We start from the raw sequence: 20893 nt of genomic DNA on the forward strand, positions 1-20893 counted from the left end.
GTTACACTCAACAACTGAGCTAGGTTAATAATTGGCTCCTTTTACCGACCTCCCGACTCAGCAGCATTAGTGGCAGAACAACTGAGAGAAAATTTGGAATACATTTCACATTAATTTTCTCAGCATGTTATAGTCTTAGGTGGAGATTTCAATTTACCAGATATAGACTGGGGCACTCAGATGTTTAGGATGGGTGGTAGGGACAGAGCATCGAGTGACATTATACTGAGTGCACTATCCGAAAATTACCTCGAGCAATTAAACAGAGAATCGACTCGTGGAGATAACATCTTGGACCTACTGATAACAAACAGACCTGAACGTTTTGACTCTGTATGTGCAGAACAGGGAATCATAAGGCCGTTTCAGCATCCCTGAATATGGAAGTTAATACACTCCTGGAAATGGAAAAAAGAACACATTGACACCGGTGTGTCAGACCCACCATACTTGCTCCGGACACTGCGAGAGGGCTGTACAAGCAATGATCACACGAACGGCACAGCGGACACACCAGGAACCGCGGTGTTGGCCGTCGAATGGCGCTAGCTGCCCAGCATTTGTGCACCGCCGCCGTCAGTGTCAGCCAGTTTGCCGTGGCATACGGAGCTCCATCGCAGTCTTTAACACTGGTAGCATGCCGCGACAGCGTGGACGTGAACCGTACGTGCAGTTGACGGACTTTGAGCGAGGGCGTATAGTGGGCATGCGGGAGGCCGGGTGGACGTACCGCCGAATTGCTCAACACGTGGGGCATGAGGTCTCCACAGTACATCGATGTTGTCGCCAGTGGTCGGCGGAAGGTGCACGTGCCCGTCGACCTGGGACCGGACTGCAGTGACGCACGGATGCACGCCAAGACTGTAGGATCCTACGCAGTGCCGTAGGGGACCGCACCGCCACTTCCCAGCAAATTAGGGACACTGTTGCTCCTGGGGTATCGGCGAGGACCATTCGCAACCGTCTCCATGAAGCTGGGCTACGGTCCCGCACACCGTTAGGCCGTCTTCCCCTCACGCCCCAACATCGTGCAGCCCGCCTCCAGTGGTGTCGCGACAGGCGTGAATGGAGGGACGAATGGAGACGTGTCGTCTTCAGCGATGAGAGTCGCTTCTGCCTTGGTGCCAATGATGGTCGTATGCGTGTTTGGCGCCGTGCAGGTGAGCGCCACAATCAGGACTGCATACGACCGAGGCACACTGGGCCAACACCCGGCATCATGGTGTGGGGAGCGATCTCCTACACTGGCCTTACACCACTGGTGATCGTCGAGGGGACACTGAATAGTGCACGGTACATCCAAACCGTCATCGAACCCATCGTTCTACCATTCCTAGACCGGCAAGGGAACTTGCTGTTCCAACAGGACAATGCACGTCCGCATGTATCCCGTGCCACCCAACGTGCTCTAGAAGGTGTAAGTCAACTACCCTGGCCAGCAAGATCTCCGGATCTGTCCCCCATTGAGCATGTTTGGGACTGGATGAAGCGTCGTCTCACGCGGTCTGCACGTCCAGCACGAACGCTGGTCCAACTGAGGCGCCAGGTGGAAATGGCATGGCAAGCCGTTCCACAGGACTACATCCAGCATCTCTACGATCGTCTCCATGGGAGAATAGCAGCCTGCATTGCTGCGAAAGGTGGATATACACTGTACTAGTGCCGACATTGTGCATGCTCTGTTGCCTGTGTCTATGTGCCTGTGGTTCTGTCAGTGTGATCATGTGATGTATCTGACCCCAGGAATGTGTCAATAAAGTTTCCCCTTCCCGGGACAATGAATTCACGGTGTTCTTATTTCAATTTCCAGGAGTGTAGAAATATAAAAAAAAGGAGGAAGGTTTATCTGTTTAGCAAGAGTAATAGAAGGCAGATTTCAGACTACCTAACAGATCAAAATGAAAATTTCTGTTCCGACACTGACAATGGTGAGTGTTTATGGAAAAAGTTCAAGGCAATCGTAAAATGCGTTTTAGACAGGTACATGCCGAGTAAAACTGTGAGGGACAGGAAAAACCCACCGTGGTACAACAACAAAGTTAGGAAACTACTGCAAAAGCAAAGAGAGCTTCACTCCAAGTTTAAACGCAGCCAAAACCTCTCAGACAAACAGAAGCTAAACGATGTCAAAGTTAGCGTAAGGAGGGCTATGCGTGAAGCGTTCAGTGAATTCGAAAGTAAAATTCTATATACCGACTTGACAGAAAATCCTAGGAAGTTCTGGTCTTACGTTAAATCAGTAAGTGGCTCGAAACAGCATATCCAGACACTCTGGGATGATGACGATGGCATTGAAACAGAGGATGACACGCGCAAAGCTGAAATACTAAACACCTTTTTCCAAAGCTGTTTCACAGAGGAAGACCACACTGCAGTTCCTTCTCTAAATCCTCGCACAAACGAAAAAATGGCTGACATCAAAATAAGTGTCCAAGGAATAGAAAAGCAACTAGAATCACTCAACAGAGGAAAGTCCACTGGACCTGACAGGATACTAATTTGATTTTACACAGAGTACGTGAAAGAACTTCCCTCCCTTCTAACAGCCATGTACCGCGAGTCTCTAGAGGAACGGAAGGTTCCAAATGATTGGAAAAGAGCACAGGTAGTCCCAGTCTTCAAGAAGGGTCATAGAGCAGATGCGCAAAACTATAGACCTATATCTCTGATGTCGATGTGTTGTAGAATTTTAGAATATGTTTTTTGCTCGAGTATCATGTCATTTTTGGAAACCCAGAATCTACTCTGTAGGAATCAACATGGATTCCAGAAACAGCGATCATGTGAGACCCAATTTGCTTTATTTGTTCATGAGACCCAGAAAATATTAGATACAGGCTCCCAGGTAGATGCTATTTTCCTTGACTTCCGGAAGGCGTTCGATACAGTTCCACACTGTCACCTGATAAACAAAGTAGGAGCCTACGGAATATCAGACCAGCTGTGTGGCTGGATTGAAGAGTTTTTAGCAAACAGAACACAGCATGCTGTTATCAATGGAGAGACGTCCACAGGCGTTAAAGTAACCTCTGGCGTGCCACAGGGGAATGTTATGGGACCATTGCTTTTCACAATATATATAAATGACCTAGTAGATAGTGTCAGAAGTTCCATGCGGCTTTTTGCGGATGATGCTGTAGTATACAGAGAAGTTGCAGCATTAGAAAATTGTAGCGAAATGCAGGAAGATCTGCAGCGGATAGGCACTTGGTGCAGGGAGTGGCAACTGACCCTTAACATAGACAAATGTAATGTATTGCGAATACATAGAAAGAAGGATCCTTTATTGTATGATTATATGATAGCAGAACAAACTAGGGTAGCAGTTACTTCTGTAAAATATCTGGGAGCATGCGTGCGGAACGATTTGAAGTGGAATGATCATATAAAATTAATTGTTGGTAAGGCGGGTACCAGGCTGAGATTCATTGGGAGAGTCCTTAGAAAATGTAGTCCATCAACAAAGGAGGTGGCTTACAAAACACTCGTTCGACCGATACTTGAGTATTGCTCATCAGTGTGGGATCCGTACCATATCGGGTTGACAGAGGAGATAGAAAAGATCCAAAGAAGAGCGACATGTTTCGTCACTGGGTTATTTGGTAACCGTGATAGTGTTACGGAGATGTTTAGCAAACTCAAGTGGTAGACTCTTCAAGAGAGGCGCTCTGCATCGCGGTGTAGCTTCTCGCCAGGTTTCGAGAGGGTGCGTTTCTGGATGAGGTATCAAATATATTGCTTCCCCCTACTTATACCTCCCAAGGAGATCACAAATGTAAAATTAGAGACATTAGAGTGTGCACAGAGGCTTTCAGACAGTTGTTCTTCCCGTGAACCATACGCGACTGGAACAGGAAAGGGAGGTAATGACAGCAGCACATAAAGTGCCCACCACCACACACCGTTGGGTGGCTTGCAGAGTATAAACGTAGATGTAGTTGTAGATGTATTAAAATGGCTGAAGGAATATAGTATCAGGTGAAAAAAGAACACAGAGTTTCTAGAAAGACAGGAGAACACTCACAATAAGAAAGCAGAATTACGGAAGTGTAGTGTTGGGCAGTGGGTCATGTTATCTAACCCTCATGTTCCGAAAGGGAAAGGAAAGAAGTTCATTCTGCAATACCAAGGATCTTATCAGATAGTGAAACAACATCCCCAGTTAACATTAAAATATAACTCTCCATCTGAGCCATGGTGGTTCGTATAGAAAGAATTCACCCATTTCGAGGTGAACTGGAAGGACTACCTCAATTACCAACAGCTCCTTCTGAAAGAGGAAGGGAATTGGGTAAAGAAAGTAGAAGAAAGAAAGGTAGAAATAAGCCAGTGATGCAGAGTGTACCTGAGATTGTTCCAATACATCCATACACCTATACACCTTAAGACCACAAGGTGATCTCACAAGTTGGATGTTTGTAATTACTGATCAGTTATGTATTATGGTTAATTTATGTTGTATTATTTCTATGAGAGAGGTTCACAGGGTACATTTGCATATAGGTAATAGGTTAGAGAACTATTAATAGAACAGTAGTGTGTCTAATTCAGATCCATTGTTTTCTTTAAAATGTAGTTGGTATGAAGTAGATAAGCAGATAGATCATAAGTTGGTAGTAAGAGAGAATGAGTAAGTACATTTGTGTCACACTTTGGTGTGTACATTTAAGGTTGAAGGCTCTTTGTAACAGATGTCTTCTACATCAAGCCAGTCGGTTAAGATGAAATGAAATGATTGTATGGCATTGTTGGCTGGGATGTCCTAGTTGGGTTCGGCCACCAAGTGCAGGTCTTATTTCATTAGGCGCCACATTGGGGGACTTGCGGCCGGTGATGAGGATGAAATGATGATGAGGACAACACAACACCCAGTCCCCAAGTGGAGAAAATCTCCAACCCAGCTGGGAATTGAATCCGGGCCCAGTGCTTGGGAGGCAAGCACGTTACCACCCAGATAAGCAGGCAGACAGTCAGTTAAGATGATAAGGCATATGAGAAAATACTACTCTCCACTGTGGAGTCACTGTAGTGATGAGCTAGGCAAGTCACTATTTGCCCCAAAAATCAAGTACACCCAGTACCTAAGTCACACAAGTATACTCTGTTTCAAGAAGCTGGCAACTAACTGCCCAAGGAGATCATTGCAAGTGAAACAAATTTTTCCAAAAGATAGGGTCACACTAGCTGTACTCAGTACCAGAACCAATAGTAGTCATTGCCATCTGTCATGACCAAGAACATTTCATCAGCACCCAGCATATAGAGCTAATAAGTCAGGGATTGCTAATGAATGGTACACAGTGTGACACTTCAGGTCCCACATTCTGGTTACCTGCCACCATTAACAGAACCACAATTCTAAATACCAGCTACTCATTAATTTATCTAATGGACCTGCCTTTAGAAGTCCAACCCAAGGAAAACTTGACTCTTCTAAATTCCATGTTAGACCAAACTCTTCTGGCTACCTTGGACCAGATGATAGCAGCAGAAAAGTGATCATGTGATGAAGGAACATCTACTCAGTCATATAAGAAAACAATGGAATGAACAAGGCACTTTCCTCATAACCACAGGGACTAGCACATCAGCCGTTTGTGTATTTTTGAGCATAATAATGATTGTGTACTGCCATCTCACACACAGAGTTGCAAATCCTGCCCCTACCTTCCATCAACCTGTGGGTCCACAACAGACATGCTGGTACCAGTGAAGAAGTGACTCAACCACAGTGAACAATAGTAAATTGTGAAAGAAAAAAGAGGGGAAAAAACAAAGAGGGATACAGAAATTTAGTGCTTAAGCATTTTAGGAGTGAGATACTGTATTTAGTGTAAAATAAAACAAAAATGGACACACACCAAAGTCTTATTCAAGAAATGAAGAAACATTGATAGATGTGAAAGTGTCCTGTTACAGTAAGACTAACAAAATAGGAATACAGAGGACTGGGTTAAGCTAAGAAGGGACAAAATGTAATGCCCCAAACACTGCCAGCTGGAACAACAGACCCGCAGCCAAAGCCAGGTCGCAGTTACCAGCCAATGCCCTGCCAGCTCAGTGATGTCAGCAAATGGGCACCTGCAACTGGCACTTCCACATGAGGGATGTCATGCAGACTACTGTCACATGATTGACTGATTAACCAACTACGCCACACCAGGCCATCATCCCATTCCAGATGTTTTGATGCAGTCCCAGTACAGGGCGTCTTCCACAGCTGCCACCGTATGGAAATGGAATTTGCATCACCAGGACCATCCCATCACAAAGTCGTCACAGCTGAACCGTCCAATGACTCACAGCCTGTGTTGGTAGTCACTAAAACCATGACACTGCCTCCGCCTCTGCACATGGGCACCACCTTGCTGCTGCACTGCCACACTGCAGCCACCAGCTGCCACGTGCTATCATGATGTAGTAACCGGGCCACTGCAATCACTGACAGGAAACGCCTGCATTGGGACACACATACCAGTGTGCTGAAGCCTGAGGATCACTTTGCATCACCTGCAGTCTGTCTGTTTCAGAGGTGTTGAACCATGTATATTCATGTTCATCAGTAAAGTGTTCTATCAACTGAATTGGCTTCCTTCTTCACCCATTTCATTGTCAGCATCCAGCAGAGAATCACTCCCCCACTCCTATCTTACAGTAAATGTAAGTCAAAACATTCAGACCACATATATATGCACATAGTCCCAACTGGACTAGTCACATTAAAGGCTGAGTTCACATTGAGACTGCTGTTTACAGATATAACTGGCTTCAGTGTATGTCATGCTGATTTACAGTTTTACATGTGTGATGTGTTGACAAAATTGATATGTTTTATCATTTTATTTATTACTTTATACTTTTCAAAAACTTATGTACATAGAGCCGGCCGACGTTTCCGTGCGGTTAAAGGCGCTGCAGTCTGGAACCGCAAGACCGCGACGGTCGCAGGTTCGAATCCTGCCTCGGGCATGGATGTTTGTGATGTCCTTAGGTTAGTTAGGTTTAACTAGCTCTAAGTTCTAGGGGACTAATGACCTCAGCAGTTGAGTCCCATAGTGCTCAGAGCCATTTTTTTATGTACACAGAGCAAATCATGTGGTTGCAAATAAAAAGATTGACTAATGTCTTACATTTACATATGGTGGCAAATGCGTGAACTAAGCAGTGGCATCAGTTGTTGCTGTATGCTTTACTGAACATAGTTTTAAAAAAAATGAAAGATGTTGTTCAGAATTCTTACATTAATAATGTTTTTATTAAATTGTGTTACATACTAAGGACAACTGGGGGAGTTGGGCAGACAGAAGTGATGCTATAAGGCATTGTACCAGCAGTGGTATATCAAAAGGACCATAAATCTTTCGGTTTTAAATGACCTTTCTCATAAGTTTCACACAAAAAAACTTTATAATTTGCACTGTTTGGTGTCAAAACTAGTAAAATTAAGTCATGCAAAAATGTAGGAAATACGTAGGGCTTCATTTCAGATCAGTGCTCCCTATCTCTCATTCCCCATCAAATTTTAGCCTCACCAATACCCCCTCTACTCCACCCACTCTTCCTTCCTAACAGCCTTTCCTACCCCATTAATACTACACTTCACTCCTCCAATATTATACCATCACATCCCTACCCTCCATAATGAACAACCTTTTCCCCTTCAACAACAGACTCCCTATGCCAGGGCAGGTTATTCCAGTTTTTGTGCCAGGAAAGTGCTACGTTTCGGTATCATGTTTTAAATGTGCTCTTATTGTGTTTTGTTTTACCTTTTATTATTACTGTTTTTAACTTCAAGAGCAGGAAGTCATGTTGGGATCAGCCCATAGTAGCCAAATTCCAATGACTTTTAAACAGTTCCGAAAACTGGGAGCTTCTTGTGGTCACATGCTCATTAAGCAGTGTCCTGTGAGATGATGCCTGATGGAAAAAGATTTCAAACTCCTCCAACAGGTCCATATGCCTTCCCTCCTTGTATGGATGGAGCATTCTCATATGTGAGCACAAAACTAGTGCACTGTTGCAGCTGTGATGTAATTTAAACAGTGGCCTGAGTGTGAGGTCAACCTTTGACATGAATACTCCAGTTGGTACTATATGCGTATATAAGTGGTATTAATGTTTTAACTTACATTTACAGGTATGAACCTTATGACTGTCTCACATTTAAAGCCTAAAAAACTGTACATTTAATGAGGCATGCATGTTATCTTATTGTAAGTGGTTCTTCATATGCCTTTTTAGAACTGAAGATGGCCACAAAGTGACCAGAACCTAGATATGGAATAAATATTATTTGTGACTGATTGTTGTACCGCTTACTACTTGGAATAAGTAAAGTTTCTGGCCACAAATGTTCCAAATAGAATGAACCCTGTCACTTTTATAATTAATGTTCCAGTTTCAAAATGCTATAGAAAGAGAACCACTGCTCAGAATGGCGTCAAATTTGAACAACATACTATTGATGCAGGGGGAAACATCATGGGAAAAAAATTAACAAAAATTTTATTGATAGATGGTGCCATAAGCAACTCTATTTAAGTAATTAAATGAGGTTGGCTAAAAACAACAGCTTTGTTTTGGGCTGCACATTGTACCACCTGTGCTGTTCAATGTGCATGACTACACAAGTTTTGCAGTCAACAGTTGTGGCACTGTTAGTTATGTAAGCCCATCCACTATGAAAGGGTCATAGCACATCAGATGGAAAAAGTCAGTTTTTATTTGTCCTGAGGCCAAACACCACATAAAACCAAAATGACATTGGTTTATAATTGTTCTGAGACTGGTGCAAGGTGTGTTCAGTATACTGTCCTCTGTTTCCTGTCACAAATAGAAATCAAAAAACAGGATATTTCACAACAGATGGGAGTGTCTCGGGTCTTGTTCAAAATGTATTGTACAATGTGTGCTTCAGTTCAGCTCCATTTGTAATTGGAGAACTGAACCAACATCTTTTAGACAACCCCACACCCAGAAATCACACAGAGGTGAGCTGGATGGCCAGGTTGTAGGGAAATTATGGCTGATAGTTCTAGCATTTCCAAAATACCTCTGCAGCATCTTGCATAAAATGATCCTACCCACACATCCATACTGTTGAAGGGTTGGAATGACAGTGGTATGCAAAAGACTCTTATAGCATTTACCAGTGATGGTACAGGTAACATGACACAAAGGACTAATTTCTCATTTCCTTAAAAAAAATTTGCAGCCCTACCATAAACAATACCATCAACCTGCACCATAAAGTCACCTTTGCAGAATGAAGTGCTATCGGTTGATGAGTGTGCAGATTTTCTGTTGCTCATTTTCTGCAATTATGTGTACTGACATGACATTGGAGATGGAAATGGGCTTTTTCTGTCCACAGAATGTTCCATGGCCATTCATTGTCTGCTTTCGTGTGAGCAAGAAATTCCAGAGTGAATGCTTATCTTTCTGGCAGAACAGCAGCAAACAATGTCTGAAGATGGGAAGATTTTGTATGGATAGCAATGCATGCTGTTTCATAGGATTTTATGTGCCATGCTCACAGGTGCAACATTTGTGGAATTCAACATGTAATACTTGGCCACATCTTCAACAGATATTGAGTCAAATGCTTTCCTCCCTCTGCCACATTGCACTGCAAAAGAATCAGTCTTTTCAAATTTTGTAGTCATTTCCTGTATACCCTTAGCAGACATCAGAACAATGTCCTTTTTCTTACCCTTGAGTGTCTGGAACCTCTGCGGGACTGCTGGCACATGGTCACTGTTCTTGTAAAACTGCTCTGCCACCAGAGTGTGAGCCTTCATGGAGACAGTCATGCTGAGTGTATCAGGTACAAACTGAGGAACAGCTATGTGTTGCATGGCTGTTGTTGTGCATATTCTGATGCTTACAGTGCTACCTATTGCTCAAATTTTTGTTAAATTCTTCTTTTCACCACAACATCCCCCCCTGCCTCAATAATATTCTGTTGAGATTTGATGTCATTCTGGGCAGTGGTTCTCTTTCCACAGCATTTTGAAACTTAAACTTTAATTATGGTCATCTTGTACAGGAATGATAAAAGTAGAGAATGTAGGGCACTTGCACAATGATACAGATAATTGTTTTTCCCATCTAGAATCTATGGGTGAAATATGAATGGTAGCCATGTGACAGTGTTAATATACATAGTATACCCTCTGTCATACTCAGTATTTTGATCTAAGATGTCTGAGATATTAGTGACTTAACTGAAGGACATACTGATAAACAATATTCACCTGTGATGTAATAGGATCACAATCATGGTACCTTGCAAATATTAGCATCCCTGCATACACTGTCAGGAAAACAATGGCTGTCCAACCAACTACATTTATCCACATCATTCTGGAACAGATAAATGTTTATTATTTATTTAAACTGAAACATATTTCATAGCAGGAATGACAAAATGAAATTTTTGCCACATCATTTTACGCACAAATGAGTGTGCAACTTACTGTAATATAATCCACACCTATTTTCCTGCAGTTCAGTATATGGTTGCAACTGATTTTGATACATCAGGTCAAGAACTATACTTCTGTTGCAATCTAATAATGATATGCACCAGTTTTACAACAGGGCGTCTGCAGAGAAATATGCCATGTGCCCTCCACAAATATATTAGCTCACTGAAAAAAAGTTAAACACCAGGAATGAGTGGTCCAGTTTGCATATCACTTGGAACATTTGCATACTATGAAAGAACATGGAAATTATTAGAGCTGTCATAATTTTAACATCTAGAATGATCAGTGGGTCAGTTTATTCAAAGGAGGATAGTTGAGCTATACATGCTTATGAACCACAATTAAATTGTGCTTCCAGATCTGGTGGCATGGCACATCCAACTATTGTAACATGGAACAAACAGTCCATATTGTTAACTCTTAAGTCTATTTGATGTGATTTTACAAACTCCTCAGTTTTGTATGATTTTGGTGCTTAACTTTTTTGTCAGTGAGAAATATGTATGCAAATGTAACTATTCACTACAGGTGATGAACTAGATTTAATAACTGTCTGTATGACAGAATAGGTTAAAAATAAGAAAATTAAAATTTACTTATTAGTTAAAGAATTTATTAACCATTGTTTCATAAATAAAGTATTACACATGGGTTTTACTTAAAGATATTAAAGCAGATGAATTCTACTCAGGTCACAGCTATAGCTTTATCCCTGGCATGATAAGTTTATACTTTTGCTGGGCATGAAATCGGCAAACCTCAGTGTAATGCAAACCACATTGAAATAGTGATGAAAAAGAGGTTTTTTTTAAACTTTGACCTTATGGTAGATATAATACAATCTTTAAGAAATGAAAACTTCTGAGTCAGTTTCATTAAAGAAATGAGATCAATGTATTTTAAGAACTTACTTGGTGACAACACCAGAGAAATAATGGCCATGAAGTTTAGGAAATACATTTTTAGCAAATGACACTCATGTGGATAAAACAAAATTGAATGACTTGATGACAGGCATTCAGCAACAGATGTTCTGAAATTAGTAAATTGCACTTTGAGTGACATCAGTGAGATAATTGTAAACATGGTCCCATTAGCAGCTGCATACTTCAAAGTGTAGGAATAAGGAGTTGGAGTTGGTTATTACTTTAAATAAGGAAGACAATGAAACTCTTTTATTGTACCAAAATGAATTTTCAATCAAGAAAACTATCAAATGATGAGGCAAATCATGGAGAGTTCAACAGAGAGACACATTTATGATTCATAGATAATATGAAAGCTTTCAGTAAAGTAAACAGAGAAAAGCTATGGAAGATAATAAACAAAAAAGGAATACATGTAATAAAGGTAGTAGAAAATATGTACCAAGGATCAGAAATCACCACTGCAGGAAACAGAAAATCTAAGATCCAGATAAATTTGGAAGTGAGACAAGAATTCAGCTTGTTGCAGATTCTTGTTTATATTTATATGGGTGACATGCTGAGGCAATGGGTGAATAAATTAGGTCTTTATATATATGACCTTTACTTGTGGTGACTAGGTTTGGATATGATGTCTCCAACAAAAGAAATTATTTGATAATATTACTCTTTGCTGATGACCAGATTGTATTGCTGATGCATGCTCCAAACAGCTGCCGAAGTTATACAATCTATAAGTATCCTAAATTACTGAACCATTACCTCCATCATAAGTACTGAAACATAACACAAGCAGTACATTTGCAAACAGTTACAATCAGCAATTTTGAGTAATACTTATAAAATCATCTACAGTGTATTATCGGTGCTTCTTGCAAAACAGCACCAGGACACACATTGCATTCAACTAGTGTGTAAGATGTCCCATAACTAATTGCTTTACTAGTAATGCTTACTCCTTTCCATCGTGATCATATTACAGTGCAAGTAGTGGAACATAGGAATGTGTGGATTCATGAATATCGTTTTACAAAGCCAATTCATTAAGTAAAGGAAAGATGAGGTGCAGAAAACACACAAAAAAAGAACACCATTTCAACAGGCCTTAAATGCTCAACAGTACTGACTGGCCACCGTGTCATCCTGTGCCTGTAGGCATCACCAGATTCAGATACAGAGGGGGCATGTGGTCAGCACACCACTCTCCCGGCCATTATCAGTTTTATTGACCAGTGCCACTACTTCTCAATCAAGTAGCTCGTCAGTTGACCTCACTAAGACTGAGTGCACCATGCTTGTCAACAGCACTTGGCAGAACTGGACAGTGACCTAGTCAAATGCTAGCTAAGTCTGACAGCACTTAACTTCGGTGATCTGACAAGAAATGGTCTTACCACTGTGACAAGGCTGTTGGCTGAGGTGGAGACAACATTTAGTTGAAAACTTAAATGACAGAAGATTCACAATAAGTGTAGCCCCGGATGTCATGATGTTTATCAGTAACCACATGTTATCATGAAATAGTGGAACATCAGTATATTATGTTAAAATTATGAAATTCCTGCCAAAAGTATAAAATTCACAAAGATTTATGGTAGTTATGGAACTTAGGTTATGAACTTAGATAACTCTATTACAATGTGTTTCACAAAATCTTGACAGCACAGAAATAATTTTGATTAGTAAATCTTTAAATGAAATAGTATGAAAAGAAGATTAACGCCTGTGCAACATAGTTATCATCACCACTGGTGGTGCAGTGTTCCTGTGTAAAAGTCTTTGAAAGCAATAGATATTGATCTTGCTGGCCAATTCAATAAGTAGCAGCTTATTGGTGGTGCAAATGTCTTTTGTGGACTGAGAATGCAGTTCATATGTGATGTTAGTGCTGTCTTTGGGGGCAGTACATGGTTGACCTTGGCTGTTGTATGGGGGAACCATGCAGACTACAGTGGCCTTTAAGCTTTCCCTGATGCATACATTCTTGCTTGGAAGACTTGGAGTATAGCGGAGAGTACTGGACTACTAGCGAAGTTTCCCTATGGTACCTTGGTTCCAGACAAGCCATTTAATTTGTCCACAATAAGAAAGAAGAAGCTGAATGCAGATGAGCATTTGTTCATTTGAGTGAAAGTAGGCAACAACAACTGTAAAATAAAGATTACAGGTGATTATCTGCTGTATTATAGACAATAAAAAGTCCTTATCTCCTTTACTAATTCCTTATTAAAAAAAAAAAAATATTCATTCACTTATATTCACTGTTAGTGCATGGTTATGCACTAAGTGTAGTGTGACCTTGAGGCAGCTGATGTGTTTTGTCTGGTGATGAGGCACTTTGCTACCTTAAGAGAGTGGACTTATTGAGGGGCCAATCATCAGATGTCTGTCTGCATTCACTGATGGCGCTAAAGTTTAGTTTAAGATGTGGTGATATGCTGAATACTAGTACACACTACACCAAATCAAAATACATCAATTATGCATTAACAATATTAAAGATGAAAACATTAATTCTTTCTCTTTGGTTTAGGTTAGCTTATATGTAGCAGTGAATAACATCTGGTCTGTATATAGATATCAGTTTTTGAATGTAGAAACAACGTCATTCATCTCTCCTTTCTCCACATGCACATATAATGCTCGTTTATAACAAACAACGAGTTAATGCTATGGGATTTTAAGCATCTTATGTTTAATTTTAAATAGTATTTTACAATCAACATGCTCGTTAATTGACTGTTGAAATATGTGATATGAACTAAAAATATGTATGACATGAATTATAAATGAACCTGCAAATTTCAGACTAAGTTTCAGGAAAGTTTATGAATAGCATAAAGTATTTTATTCAAAGTAACAAAATAATGAAGTAAACATATCAAAGATCTAAAATGGAACAGTACACACTGGGTTCTTATTTTCACAACACTTTGGTAAAGACTCTACAAAGTTCAAAAGAGGGAGGAAAGAAGTTCAGTGGTAAATTGTAGCTTTATTTATTTTTTATTTATTTAGCTCTAAGTAAGTTTATGAGATCTGCTCAGATTGTTTAGTGCCAGCCCAGCACACAGGTGTAACCTCTTACATACAGTCAGTGAAGTGCATGCTGCACATAGTTTAAGATAAATAATTATACAGGATGAAATCAGATAGATACAGTGCTAAAGAACATAACATGCTGGTGCATATGTATTACATAAAAGTACAGGAGTAGGTATATACAAAATAGGTAAAAACAACTATGGTAAATTCTAATAAAACAACAAGCGAAGGACACTGCTGGCAGTGCTCATATACTTACTGTCTTGCTTTATTGACAGTTCTGACAGTGAGATACCTCTGAACTTGCAACTGATTCGCACCATAAACTGTGTTGTGCAGAAATCCTGCTCCAATCAAACATGACCAAACTGTGTATCTCTCTGTAGGATCATAATTCCAACTGAAACAATGACCTTGTGTTAAATTCATGAGTAGATGAAAATTAGTGGTAATCATTGCAAGATATATTAAGAAATAGTGACATAATCTGACAAACCATTGGTAACTTACTTGAAGAACTCTGTTCTACCAGCTTTTGCATTTCTCATCCACACTACTTCTGGTCCACCAATATCCATTGTTCCTTTTGTAAGAACTGCTATCATGGAGATGAAGAGGACAAATACTTGAAAACAGTCTGTCCATACCACTGCTTTTATTCCACCCTATGACAAAATGAAAATTTACTCTTAAATATAATGTGTCTACCTATACTTCTTTTCTCCATTGAGTTTCTTCATGTGTGAGGTCTCATTTTTCAAGTAAATGATTTTTTTGTGAAAGTTATCATGTAAGTAGTGGTGGAAAATTTTGTTTTTTGTATAAATACATCTAAGAAACAGCCAAACTCAAATATTTTAGGCTTATGAGAGTTTCATGAATTCACCTGCTCTTGAATGAATGGTAAAATATTAGATGCAATAGGAATAGGATCCTTTGAAGTGATTGTACAAAAAGTATAGCCAGGTGCAGCAGATCAAAACTGGAAACTCAATAAGTATTTCTTCCTTGAAAGTAACTGAATATAGCTATTTATTTTTCTTTTTTTCACTTGGCTGACACTGATATTTCCCACTAACAAGGCCAGTACCCTTTGTTATTGGATTAATTTTAACAATTTTCTTCTGATAACATTGGCTGATCATTGTATTACAATATTTATGAAAGCATATAAGAAATCCCACTAAAAAGTCACTTCTTTCTGGCATAATTAACACTCAGAGAAATGTAACAAATTTTGTGTCAACACAAAACATATGAAATTTCTTTGAAATGCATAACCCAATGACTGGTTTAAAAAACAAAAAATTATGTCTGACTCATATTCATTTCACATAATACCATACCTCAGTTAGTTTTATGAATAAAAAAATACATTGTTATATTTATTAAAGGCAAAACTCATACATTTCATTATTAATAAACTATATTTACAATCTGGCAGCACATTTAGTTATAGTTAATAGAAAGTTGGACTAGTAATTATGGACTTAATAGCTGCAGAGATGATATCATTGTCTGACATAATCCTTATTGTTCAAAGTTGTTTAATCTTTATTAGCCATTCAGCTTCATCTGTTGGTTTCTGGAATATATTAATAGCAACATAGATGGCATGAGTTTGTTGTAGGTGCTTCCTTAGTCTCTCAAGATAAGATAGCTCATGACAGGATATTTTAGTTGAATTTAAGCATTATGTTCAATATTGTCCATTACGGATTGGAGGCAATGGTTGTTATGTCTTCAGAATTATAATTGGTACCATTTGACCATATTTGTAGAATATAAATACAGCTGAATGCTACCAGTTACAATTGATAAGCATTAGAACATTAAAATTTCTCTTGTTTAGATTATGAAACACAATCAGAAAGTTGCAAGCTTTTAATTTTTCTTAAACAAGAACTGAAAAATTTAGAACCTAACACAGCAAACATAAAATGGTCAAATACTGTAAATGGCAAAGTATTTTTATTGTAGGTTCACTCATTATGAAAGTTCTATTAAGTTCAGGTGATGCAAGACTTACATATTAGCTAAACATCATGAGCAAATTAAAGGATATAAAATTAACAGAAACAAAAAAGTGTGAGATTAAAGAAAATCACAGAAGTGACTTTGAAAAAATAAAACTATTAAGAGAAAAAAAGAAAAATGAAGACACAATAATCACATGCACACACACACACACACACACACACACACACACACACACACACACACACACACACACACACACACGGTATGGCCACAGAAATTTGAGCACCTGCCAAAAGCCTGAATAACCACCTTTTGCAGTGAAGACACCCAGGAAGAAAAGCAGTGAGGGTCTGGAAGGTGCTGACTGGGATGTAGAGCCATGCTGACTCCAGGGCCATGGCCAGCTGCACCAGGTTTCATGACTGAGGATGCATGGAATGAACAGCCCAATAGAGATGGTCCCACAAATTCTCCATTGTGTTTAAATCTGGAGGGGGTATGGTGGACAGGGTAGTATGATAAACTCATCTTCAAACCATGCACATACACTGTGAGTTGTGTGCCATGTTGCATTGTCCTGCTGGTAGATGCTATTATACAGAGGAAAAACACAGACCATGTAGGGGTGTATGTGGTCCCCAAGGATGTATGAATCTTTGTGTTGATCCATTGTGCCTTCCAGAATCATAAGCTCACCAAGGCAATGCCACGAAAACATTCCCCTGACCATAATGCTCCTCCTGTGGCCTGGACCCTTCCATCAATTGTTAGAAGGTGTTTGCTTTCAGATACTTCATGCCAATGGAACATAAAATGTCATTCATCTGAAAAGGCCACCTGTCACCCTTCAGTGGATGTCCAGTTGAAGTACTGGCATGGAAATTCCAGCCTTTGTCACCAATGAACGGCAGCCAGCATGGGTGCGTGAACAAGGTGCCTGCTGCAGAGGTTCATACACAGCAATATTTGCTGAAAGGTCATTGTGGAGACACTAGTGGTAGCTCCTTGGTTCACCTGGGTGGTCAGTTGCTCAACAGTTGCAAGTCTATTTGCTCATACACATTACCACAGCTGTTGTTCACCCTTGTCAGCTATGCTTTGTACCTCAGCACCAGTTTTGGAAAAGGCCATTTTGGCAAGTATAATATACTTTAACCACACCAGCATTCAAACAGCTTCCAAAGTTAGCCATTTCAGAAATGCTTCCATCCTTGTCCCGAAAGTCAATGACCATGCTCTTTTGGACCTCAGATAAATCACTCCGTTTCTACATTTTGATAATGATTGCATTCTTTTCTGTGTCCCCCCAATACTCTTTATGTACCTTTCACTGCTTGTGCTACCACCTACCATCTGTAAGTGGTTAACGCACATTGATATAGAACATAGGCAGCAGTCACATTAACTTCATTGGATAAATAGTCAGGATGAATAATGACAGAACTTCAGCATCCATAGACAGTTGTCATTTGTGTCTGAGTTCCATATTTGCTTGAATGTGTATGTGTATGTTGTCTAATTCAGAAGAAGGCGTTTGGCTGTAAGTTTACTTATTTAGCAGTCTTTATGTTGTGCCTGTCAGCAATTAAACATCTGCACTATGTAGTGAGTAGCAACCTGTCCATATATATCAGCTTGTAAATAGCTCTATACACACAAAAAGGAAATCCAACAAATTCAGGTCATGGGGCCTGGGAGGCCATGGTATTCGCAAGCCACAACTGATACACTTGTTGTTGAAGACTTATGCTATGTATGTTGGAACAGGCCCATGAGAGTGTGCCAGTGCACCACTATTTCTGTACAACATATGCATCCTTTCACCATAAGGAAAATTTTAAAATCATCAATTAGGATGTGTTGTGGGAAATGAAGGTGCACACCATCCGTAAATCAGTCAGATAGGAAATATGACCTGTCAATCAATTACCAATGACACCTGCCTAAATATTAATGGAAAATCTCCACTCATATGCCACCTGAAAGGTAACATGTGGATTCTCATAAACCAAAAACATGTGTGTTGTGGATATTCACAATAGAGTCCTGGGTGAAGCACGCTTTCTCTGTTAATAACACATGCAAAAAACCATTCTCACATTGCATAAATACCAAATGGAGGAAGGAAACCCTGTGTGGGAATTCAGGTGCAGTCATTTGTTGCACTATTTGTACATGATATGGGTTCAGTCGGCCCTTCTGCAACATCCATCATATAGTGGAGGGTGAAATGCATTCTGTTGCAGAAATCCTTTTGGTACTTGTGCCCAGCACTGTATTCACTTCTTGTCATAAATGTTCCTCTAGTCATAGTGTTGCATTGTTCTTGATCTACCAGCATGTTGCACATTGGATTTTAATGAGCCAGTTTCATGGAGATGCTGATGAGACCTAGTGAACACTCTGCTGTCTGGTTATCTTCTTTGAGGATCCACTTTGTGATACAATCCTGTTGCCTCCTGTGCACTGCAATTTGCACACTTGTATATGACATGGATGTCAGCCATATCTTCATTTGAAAATAGGTGCAGAGCCATAGCAACTACTTCAAATGTTACCTATGACCACTGTGTTTGCTGCTGATTGTGAGAACTGTTGCTTGGAACAGAAGGCTATGTTTATACTGAAGTTTCACTGCTCATATAACATTAGTATGGCCTGAAACTTGACCTGTGATTGGTTGCTTTAAGGTCACTCTTCACTTCACAGCATTGAAAGTCATGAACTCAACTAACAAATGGTGATGGGTGAGCAACAAAGCTACAGCATAAACATAGCCTTAGACATGAACAGTGTTGTAACACTGGCATGACTGTACTTGTGCATACATTGTGTCAGGGAAATCATTGGTTTTTCGACCTACTGTATATTTTTCAGGATTATTTTCTTGTTTCATTTGTCCTCTACTCACCCCTTTTATTTGTAAATATGTACACCCTGTGTGTGTGTGTGTGTGTGTGTGTGTGTGTGTGTGTGTGTGTGTGTGTGTGTGTGTGTGTGTAGTTACTCAAGCTTCTTAGGAAGGAGGTTATGGGTTATCACAACTTCTGACAATCTACTTAGCTTCCAATGTACAAAACAGACGTAAAATAACTATTGTCAGAAAAAGCTCCAGTAACATACAGTTTTGACAACCTATTGGGATAGAGTCACATTCAAAAGATGGAGTTTCCATGACTAATATTCATTATAAATTTCAGAATGCTTACAGTAATGAGTGGATGGCTGCCGGTAGAATAAGAAGGCAGATTTGTAGGCATTCACTCACAAACTTATTAAATTTCTATGCATATCCATGTTTCACTTTGTCATGGCTTATTATTTATGTTCTCAGTACTGTCAACAAGTCTCTATTACAATCAAATGAGCATTGTAATTTTGTGCACTGTAAATATTATGAGTCACTTAAATCAATTGAAGTTGGAGACCATGTCCATTAATGCAGCTGCAGTACCTGTAAGCATGCACACTCCACATTCTTTAAACAATTATGATGGGCGTTTGAAAAGTCCATGCAAAGTCTGGGAGATGCCACCAAGGTCATGTTTAGTTAGTAGCATCTTTGGAAAGAGTGCACACCAAGTTTCAGCAGTATTGGTCTATTTCTTTGTGGTCAGCATTCACGTGAATCAAGAAAGTCGAGTGATTGTCAAAACATGGATGAAAAAGAATTTCATGTGGTGATTAAACATTACTTTATGAAAGGCAAAAGACCTCAGGAGACTAACGAGAATCTTCATAAACATTACAGTGACTCTGCACCTTCGATGCTGAACGTTCTGGATGTTCTGTGGAGGTTACGACTCCAGAAATCATTGATAAAATCCATGATATGGTGACGGATGACAGAAGAGTTAATGTGTGTGAGATTTCTAATGCTGCTGGCATCTCAAATGAATGGGTACATAATATTTTGCAAAAACATTTGGACATGAGAAAGCTATCCGCAAGATGGGTTCTGCAATTGCTCACGCTTGACCAAAATTGGAATCGTGTGAAGTGTTGCAAGGATGGTTTGCAGCTGTTCAGGAAGAATCTGCAGGACTTTAAACATTGTTTTGTTGGTTGGTTGGTTGGTTTTTGGGGAAGGAGACCAGACAGCGTGGTCATCGGTCTCATCGGATTAGGGAAGGATTGGGAAGGAAGTCGGCCGTGCCCTTTCAGAGGAACCATCCCGGCATTTGCCTGGAGTGATTTAGGGAAATCACGGAAAACCTAAATCAGGATGGCCGGACGCGGGATTGAACCGTCGTCCTCCCGAATGCGAGTCCAGTGTCTAACCACTGCGCCACCCCGCTCGGTCATTGTTTTGTCACTGTGGATGATACACGGATACATCACTATACTTCTGAGACCAAGCAACAACTTAAACGATGTGTTACCAACGGAGAATCTGCACCAAAAAAGGTGAAGACCATTCCTTCAGCCGCAAAGGTTATAGCGACTGTC

The 20893-nt window shown here is 40.0% G+C and overlaps 1 protein-coding gene across 3 annotated transcripts in view; it reads right to left on the bottom strand.

Moving 5' to 3' along the window:
- The window catches only part of LOC124555441 (sodium-coupled monocarboxylate transporter 1-like), a 370650-nt gene that overhangs the window by 31801 nt on the left and 317956 nt on the right, over positions 1-20893 (bottom strand). For all 3 annotated transcript variants that reach the window (XM_047129349.1, XM_047129351.1, XM_047129350.1), the window contains exons 7-9: positions 14975-15129; positions 14724-14864; positions 10260-10368 (exon numbers count right to left, since the gene is read on the bottom strand). In XM_047129349.1, the coding sequence (XP_046985305.1) occupies positions 10260-10368; positions 14724-14864; positions 14975-15129 (405 nt within the window). The remainder of the gene's footprint in view (positions 1-10259; positions 10369-14723; positions 14865-14974; positions 15130-20893) is intronic.

Source organism: Schistocerca americana, chromosome X, assembly GCF_021461395.2.
Source record: "Schistocerca americana isolate TAMUIC-IGC-003095 chromosome X, iqSchAmer2.1, whole genome shotgun sequence".
In the NCBI taxonomy this organism is placed as follows: Eukaryota; Metazoa; Arthropoda; class Insecta; order Orthoptera; family Acrididae; genus Schistocerca; species Schistocerca americana.